The sequence below is a fragment of the Bolinopsis microptera genome, chromosome 4 (assembly GCF_026151205.1).
Source record: "Bolinopsis microptera isolate Bmic1 chromosome 4, MBARI_Bmic_1.0, whole genome shotgun sequence".
Lineage (NCBI taxonomy): Eukaryota > Metazoa > Ctenophora > Tentaculata > Lobata > Bolinopsidae > Bolinopsis > Bolinopsis microptera.
Genome location: NC_087075.1, coordinates 12,062,222 through 12,071,684, shown reverse-complemented (window position 1 = coordinate 12,071,684; position 9,463 = coordinate 12,062,222). Strand labels below are relative to the sequence as shown.

The 9,463-nt window shown below is 36.1% G+C and overlaps 1 protein-coding gene across 1 annotated transcript in view; it reads left to right on the top strand.

Moving 5' to 3' along the window:
- The first annotated feature begins 1,873 nt into the window (after positions 1–1,873).
- The window catches only part of LOC134813811 (sushi, von Willebrand factor type A, EGF and pentraxin domain-containing protein 1-like), a 44,943-nt gene continuing 37,353 nt past the window's right edge, over positions 1,874–9,463 (top strand). Inside the window, exon 1 of the mRNA XM_063821690.1 lies at positions 1,874–2,185. Coding sequence (XP_063677760.1) covers positions 1,874–2,185 — 312 coding nt within the window. The remainder of the gene's footprint in view (positions 2,186–9,463) is intronic.

Below are 9,463 nucleotides of genomic sequence, written 5' to 3'. Positions count from 1 at the left end.
CTCAGCTTCGTTATCAGGCGTTTGCTCTGAAATTATTTGCTGAAGCTACTAAAATACAGCTTTTTCTGTCAACATTAGCATGTGTTTAATAAATTAAAGATAAAGTTCCCCCTTTTTATACTGATTGAGCGTTTTTTAAAAACATTTCCAAAATTAGCAGAGGTGCAGTTCACATAACTTCCAATAAGTGTCGTACTCAAGAGAAACCTTACCAACGTTCTTTCCTTCAGTCCACTCCAATTGAATTATCATCAACAATATATTGTCACAAAATAATCGTAACATTTGAAGTTGCTTCAGAGTTATAAAACTCACCAGTACCCCTCAGTATCGATTGAGGGTGCTAATATATCAGTGGATGACGGATTAATACTACCTCGATTATGTTCGTATATTGTGCAGTGTGAACAGAGTGAAAGTGTTGTGCTCCTTCATAAATTCAATTGTGCATTATAGTGTGAACAGGGGTCAGTGTTGTCACGTTTAATTTGGTTACTTGTTTCACCTTACAGTGGAACACTTCACTCGTTATCTTGATTCTCCGTGAGCAAATATAAGCCGTGAATTTGACATTTCACGGCGGATATGGATGAAAATAAGGTTTCAAAAATACCTTCTTAAACGTAGCTTTTAAACCTGCTTGCACGTTTAACCTACTCCCACTAGGACATAAATAAAGTACCTTTCAAAGTTCCGACTTTATCTTCTATGTAACCATCCCAATATCTAGACCTTGTTAAACTCAAACGGCCGCCAAATTTCCTGCTTCTAATTTGACGATGCGGTCGCGATATGTTATCGGCATATTGTTATAAGGTGAGGGGTGTTGGGAGGGAAACTGTCTATGGATTCGTACCTGCAAGTGATTTTAAATTTAAGTGAGGTAAGAGCCACCAAACTGACTTTAATCTTGTCCTTAGTCCTTTTAACTTGTAACAAATATCGGATATAATGCGAATTTTCACTATTTCAAAAATTCCTTTTGCTGTTTCAGCATTTGATCTGGACAAATTTTGGTCAACTTTCAGCTTCACTCATTTTATAAATGACAGCTGCTTTGCTGTCTTTGTAACTCACTTTTCACAAAAATTTAGCGTTGTCGGTTTTTTATTCTCTGGATAAAAATAAATTGCTAACAATCTTATTTTTGACTATCGTATTGCTTTCGTTCCAACTTTGGCCTCTGTTCAAGAATTTTATTTAGAGTCATGGTACGGGAAGAACATACGGTATTTAATTGTGCTTTATCTTAGTATGGGACTAACAGGTACTCCCTTATGTTTGTAACATATTGATTACTATCATAACTCCTGGGTGAACTGCTTGACGGGGTCCCAGTGAATTAACAATTATAATCATTTAAAAAACTTTTTGTTAAAAGTTTGGTTTTTGTTAAAAGATATGCTTTTGATCTGGTCTGATCCTATTTTTTGTTTGACGGGTCATATTATAACTTTATAACACCCGTCAAACAAAAAGTAACCAGAACCCACAAGATTTAAGAAAATTTTTAAATTTTTAACTATTAACACTGGAAAAGGTTTCAAAAATTGATTATAGTTAATTCCAAAGAAGTACAAAGTACGAAATACTCAAGTAGTAACGAAGTACCCATATCCCACTGGCTATTCTTAGAAAAATGCATAGTATTTTCAAGATTCAATTGACTGTCATGCACTTCTATCTTAGTAAAACATTTTACGATATAACTTTCGTGGAGGACACCCAGTAGAAAAAAATATGTGGCCTATTACTATTTGTAGTAATTATTCTAATTATAGAGAGACAGAGGAACTTCCCGCAGCACATTGCAGCTACACCACTAAGACCTGATGTAGTGATCTATTCAGATAAAGCAAAGAAGGTTTATCTGATGGAGCTGACTTGTGGAAATGAGCAGAACTTTGCTGATCAAGAGAAGCGAAAGATGAAGAGATATCAGCAGCTGACAGAAGAGATAGAAGCCAACGGATGGGCTTGCAAGCTCCAGACAGTAGAAGTGGGAGCTCGAGGCATTTACAACTATAGCCTCCCAACCTTTATGAACCACCTGAACGTAAACAACAAAGAGAAGAAGAAGGCCTGCATGAAGATCGCTGAGATCAGCCTGAGGGCATCGTACACCATCTATTTGTCCAGAAACAATACCATATGGACAGATGATTGGGAGTTAGTCAAGAGACCAGTAATAGCATAGTAGGAGCGTAGAATGTTTGGGCCCAGAAAAACATGTTTAATACCGCTATGAACCCGTCATAAGCCGGGGACTACTATGAAAATGATGATGCTGTGTTGTTGAAAGACCTTCGACCAATCAAAGATGTACCTCATCACGCCAAGCAGTTATGCTTGTAGGTGAATATACACTTATAGAGTACAACAACTTTATAACACTCCAATAGTTGTAATTAATTAGTTCTATTATTTATATCAATATATTTGCAAGGTTGTTAGGGCTTTAGGGTTGTTAGTGTTATTTAGCTTTTGCTTGAAATGCCTTACGTTTCGTCTTTGAGTAATATTGCCAAAACTTATTTCCAGAAAAATTTACTTGTAGTTTTGAACATCCGCACAAGATCATTAAACCGGCTTTATCAATCAACCATCCTTTGATAAATCATTTAAAGAACTAGGAAGATCTTAACACTAAAACTCTTAGTCACTTAGTTTGACGCACGAACAATGAACATTGCAGTATCCTGTCTCAACCTCGGTTCTATTTGCCGATTTAAACACATCTTTTTACCGTGATCAGATTAACAATACGATCTGTAGTCTGCCCGATAACAACAACACATTGTCATGGAATCGGAATCATGAACTAGAAATTAACGGTCTGGGTTCATTCGATCAGAAGTATAGCTAAGTATAAAGACGGTCATGATTCTAAAATAGTCATGTTTCTCAGATGGTCATGATATACCACGAGAATCATTAGTTAAATACAGATGATTTTATTTACAAACTATTCTTTAATCGTATTATACAGCTGGGATAGTCCCAAGTAGCTTGGTACCTACTTTACCCAGTGTATTATTAGCTACAACCAGATATTTTGCCGTCAAATTATAGCTTTATTTAAAGACTGAGTGTCCATTTTTTTATTAGTTTATTGGTCAATTTTTGTGGAGCCCCTATAATTACGTTGACACTTATAATAAATTCTTGCTGAACACTATTTTTATAGAATAATGAATGACCAAAAATAGTTCGGAGCCGTGAACTTTGATGACTGTAATTTAAAAGTTTTCTAAACGAAAATACAGTTCCAGCCGGATGTGTCTCGCATTTTTGACAAATTTATATTTCCTTACTTCGTAACCACTTCACTAAGGAATTTACTCGCTATCTCTCCATTGATTGTTCATTCATTCATTGTTCTTATTGATTATTTGTCAAACTAATTTCCAGGAAATTCGGATCCAGGAAATTGTTGTTCATTCAAATTCTACAATTTTCAGCGGATTGTTTACCACTGACAGCAACATTTTAATTTTTAACAGCCTGATATTGTGAACGCAAGAAAGTCGATTGGCTTATCAGTTTGTTTACTGTATTATAAGTGTATAGCCAATGCCATACATTTTAAAATAACATGTTTTAATATGCTATAAATTCGGCAGGATCTTTGGCTGCTATTGCTTGTTGTGATATATTCGAGATTTTATAGCTCGATTCTTTATTTTTGGCGAACTTTAACGGATTGTTTTTAGAGCCCAATCCCGAACCAACAAAATGAATTGTACAAATAGGTAAAATTTTCGGCCAAAGAATTTCTAACTTGCTGTCTTTCCGGCCATAACTACAATTCCTCAGAAGAAAAAGACAAGCCGGAAAACTTACGTCATGTACCACAATACCATATGCTTATGACTCACTGGTCATTATTCATAATTAATTGAATTCTTCAACGTATATTATCCACCCTCTACCTGGATCTATAATTGAAGGATTGGAGACAGGGGCTAGCAGTCAGCAAAGCTTGACCCTGACCAGTGACGGTCAAGATTTACTAAAACATTTTAAATTCACATTTTTTGTCTGATTAAGGAAAACTAATGATCATTGTGATTGATCCCAAGAGAAACATAGGAAAAAAGTATGAATTTACCGGCGCTTCACTGAACTTTCTAATTGACACCCTTGACTCCTTACTGGTTCAAAATATTATCCATATTTTTTTACGAATAGTATTTGGCGCCAGCAAGGATTTTAACCCCCTAGACGATAAGTGGACAAATATTTTCTGACACCATGATAACCACAAAGAGGGTAAAATTTAATGCATAACCTTGAAAAAATTTGACAAATGCTTTGAGACGCCGAACAAGATTATTTTTTACATTTGTCGTCCTACTTTACCCTGATTAAGGAATAGTGCCTACATAATAATGTGAGTCATCAGTCTAAATCAAGCGAGTACGATACGTCTATCTTACCCCTGCAAAAAACATTCCATTATTCCTTATATCACTGAATATATTTACCCACGCCTTATAATATCGATACATTGGTTTCCCCTTATATCACTGATATTTATTTACCCACGCCTTATTTCGGTACATTGGTTTCCCCTTATGTCATATTCCAAGGTTTCCCGATCACACTTCTCGAGATACTAAAATTACCCGGCACGTTTCCGGCACGTTACCGGCACGTTTCCACGACCAGATGGCTTTGACCGGGTACTTCCGCGGGGAACAGGATATAATAACGACTAATGAGTAATGAACGAGCTGCGTCTGAGTTGCTGATCTACTTAAACATTGTCTGATCATGACCAGCGGATCGTGGGGGTGATCAGCTGTACCTTGTCTTCGTCTGGTGCATGATCCCCGACTCAATAACGAATATAACAAACTCGACATTAGTCTCCCGTAAGGTTATAATGTCATTGATTATTGTCCCATTAACAGTTAACACTAACTTGTTACATTCTTGTGACCAAGCCTACCCTGTTCGTCGATATTGACCCGATACTTTTCTGGTTTGTTGGGCTACCTGAATGTGCGTGGAAACGTTTAATTGTCGCGTTGACTCTTGAGAAATTACGGAGTTGCTATAAGCGCATACGGTGTTCTTTTTAATATTGCCGTCGATATTATTTTCGTATAACGCCCTAGAATTAAGATAGCAGTGTCCAATATCTCAATATAATCTAAATTTCATGCTCGATTACTGATAATTTTTTGACTGCATGCAGCTACTTTAGTACTTTGTCAAGAATTCATTTATATTTACATGCCTAAACAAAATTTAGAGTCGTGGTGGATGTTATCAATCGTGGACACTGGACCGCCTTTTTTAGTGTCTTATTCTAAGAACATAGAAGATTTGATATATTTTGTAAATTATAGCTAGTATCCATGTCGTCAAAAATAGCTGTCGGACAAAAATAACGGCTCTGATTTCACCGATCAATTTTTCGATGACTTACAATTTAAAACAGAATTTATCATTTAAAATTTGCTTACTAATAGTTACTACTTTTAAATTTTTACCAGTTAACGTAATTATGACTATGACGTTAACCGATAAGTTGACGCCCATTCTCGCACTACATTTGATTTTCCTGGCATTAAACCGATTATGTCTAAGCTAGTATATCCCGTTTTTAAACTATAAAACATTTCATTTCATCGCTTTTTAAATATTCCTGATTAGATCTCTAATTCCGCGTCAACATTTTAGACTGAAATTTCTGATAGAGTGTATTACAGTAATGGAATTTCTCAAACCCAGTGTATTTATCTATAGAGCTAACTGAGTTATGACTCTAATTAGTGGTAAAATGGTCATAAGTAAAACATTGTCTGGTGTCTTTGCATTCACGCCGTTTTATTGCTCGTATAAGATTGAAATACTGTCCTCACTGCATGGCCTCCTGGCTAGCGGCCAACGGGCCAAACATGTATCAAGAATCATGAAGACTGAAGAGTCAAGATCCCTTCGGTGGAACTTATGGAGCTATGGAATTTTATAAAAGTTTAAAAATCCAATCCAATAAAGGCTAAAGCACCAGGCCACTGCAGTTTAAAGAAATTGTAATGTAGCTGAAGTGGCTACTGCAAATTTTCTCAAGCTTCAGTGAACAGTCGCTACATCAGACATACATCACTGCTACCTTGTTACAATTTCATTACATCGTTAAGAAAAGAGAGGCTTTAAAATGCCTTTTTGAACAAAGTAATGCCGAAGAACAAAGCAATTTTCTTTTAAAATCAAATGAAATAGAATCCGATTTACGGTGGCTAATGATGATAATTAAAACCTTGGTGGCACTGGACTACCCACGGACTAATACCCGCCCTTGCTTCTCCGGGTGAAATTGTGCCGACAACCCTATAGAGCCACCACGGTGCACTGTCCCCCCACTTCTAGTAGTGACACCCGGGACAAGTCACAGTGGTCACACAAGCAGAACAAAACTACACAACTACTTTAAAAAGCAGGACAATGTCGGCTACTTCAAGTCTACTTTAAAATAATTTAGTTACTGTATCGATTACTTGTTTGAGTAGTTCTCTCCACGACATGCAGTTTCACAGCTTAATTAAGAGTCCTGCTTGAGACTGATTTTCATTTATTAGGTGTTTTAAAAGTTGAGGTTTATTATTTGAGCAGCTTTGAAGTATAAGAATCAGTGAAAATTAGAGTTCATTGTTGAGTTGTTTAGTTGTGGTTTGTGGTGAGGATATGTTCGGGGGCATTCCAGCATGATCCCCTCAAAGAAATGAATGAGACGTTTCTGTGGAGATTCTTATTGTCTCTGTTGGCTGTAAACTGTAAACATGTGGAGAAAGTCTGATCAGATGGAGTGGGTGTGAGTTCATCAGCAGCTGAAATAACAATTAACACTTCGTTTAGTTCCCAGCTCAGTTTAGCGCTTTTTAATTTAGTTTTCACTTCTGATTAGCACTTTGTAATTTATTTACAGTTACTTTCATGTTCCTATAATTAACACTTATTAACTGGTTTAGTTTCTCATTTCAGAGGTCCCATAGTTTTTCTCGAAGTTCATGCTTATTTAAAGCCATACTTCAGGCTTAGGCCTATGCCGGACAATAAAGATTAAAGAAGGTATTAAATTCCCGAATTTCGGGCTGAATTTCAGTCTATGAAAAATGAAAAGGATCCGCCAAAGTGCGGTGGAATTCTCAACCTTAATCTTTTTCACAATTTGCCGGATTGTTTTAGTACATTACACAATTAGCCCATGCCACCACCACAGTGAATTATGCAGTGGATTTAGTACGTATTACTTGCCTAATTTTCATTTGATCTTCGTTCTAGAAGACAGTAACTACGATTACTGAGCACCGTTCTTATTAACTTGTTAAGGATGGAATATGTGTTACTCTGGATCTATATTCTATCCCTCCTTTCCAGTAAAGATTGTAACTTGTCCCATGATTTCTACCAAAGTCGAGCTTCATTCTTCACATTGTCTGTATTTTGAGTTTAGATAGAAAATATATGGAAAAACAAAAGCCGATGAGGTCATGTAGTGAATCGGGATGGCTGTGCCTGTATGAGCGCTAGATTAAATTCTTAACTAAAGGTATAATAGCCATGGTGTCTCTCTGAAGTACTCAGTGCTAAATCAATTGGCTTTGACTCTTGAAGATTTCCGTGGGATTATTTTTTCAAATATTGCTACAGTCCGAGGAACTCGTATTGATGAGGCAAATCGAAGCTTTGACTACTGCAGGCGAAATTACTATGCTTAGCGACAATTTTCATAAAATTTGTTTTTTTTCAAGTTTGAGATGGATTCGTAATCCTCTTCGCGTCCCAGAGTGGCCTTTCTATTATCTTTCAGTTTCGGATTAATCATATTTAAATTTGGAAAAGTTCGATCCCGTACGCCGAACTCGATTACAAAGGCTTCTTGTTGTTGATAATGTGGGTTATCGGTAAGTTTTTAAAACTTTGGAGTGTGTCACCAGTTAGTCACACTACTTGATCCCACGGCAAAAGAGCCGCGTGACCCTCTGATCAAATTTTAGGTTTTTTGAGGGTGAATTACGCGTGCCAATTGATAATGTACTACACGATTATTATATACCCACCGACATCTTTCTTACGGCTGATCGATTGTTAGTTGAACATTTTAATATGTTACATTAAATCTACCGAGTCTCATTAGCTTAGTCTGTGTTAGTTATTATGGTCCTACTTCTGGTGAGGTTCTGTGCTTTGATCTCAGCGGGACTAGGAGAACTTAGATAGTGAGTTTGTCTGGACGGTAAAAATTCACCAGTATTTCTCTTGGGGTCTGTGAAATTTCACTGGGATTTCTTTTCAAATAGAACAGATTAAATACTTCCCATTGACGCCACTCGGACATGTACCGATCACAAAAAGCGAGTTACGCACTTTTTATCGTTCAAACATTGAAGAGAGTTTTCTTTTTATTGTCTAATTAATTACCAATTAACTACTGACCAGCTAGTGATACTAAAGTTCAAGCCAACTTTGCAGTGCAGAATTAATGCACATCTTCCATGTTGATTACATTTAGCACAGTTGTTTGCTTTTGTCAACAAATCAATAGCTCAATAGCTCAATAAGTCAATAGCTATAATATAATTATATGCTTGCCCATCCTGTAGAAGTAATGTTTATGTAAACAAAGAGATATACTGCTGACTTTCACTTATCTGAATATTCACAATTTCTTGATATTCAACCCAATCGATTTACACCTTTGTTCAGCGACATTCCCTCCCCGATTTTTATCTAATTTTTCAAGTTTAATTTCGTTTAGTTTAGGATATTGTTATACCTTTAATCTTTATACTGCCATATGATTCTGTCACGTTTGATTGATTTAGAGCGTATTATTCTCCAATCTCGTTACTATAATCACAGTTCAAAGCGGTTTCCCGAGATTCACAACGATATCGTTTGTATCCTGTCCACCTACATCCCTATATGATCCGTGTTGTACCTGGCCTTATAATTACGGTTCTTAATTGTTGTTTTATTTATTTTATCAAACTGTAAATATATTAATTGTTTGAAATAACGTGCCGACACGGGTTGCTGCGTTCGTTTGGTCGTGAGTCTGAGGAAGTTTGAGATATCTCCGGCAAGATAGAACCAAAGAATACTGTCTCTTTATCGGCCTCTGCGGTTATTGTTAGCGATTATCAGCATTGATTGTAATTCCAGTAAAGTTAATCACACTTGCATTTTTGGAAACCAGCTTCAAGTCATCGTTTATAGTTTATTTTCCGTAGATTATTTTTGATTATTAATTTTGATTAGGTTTGTGATCAAATCTTCTATTCAGCGCCTTTTGTCCGAAGAAAATGAAGGGATAGACTGTAGACAGGACCTAATAACGTAGAACCACTACATTTTTATATTCAGTATATTATAATATACAACATATATATATTATAATATACAACATATATAATATTATATAGCTTAATAATCGATTTTTCTTTTTGAA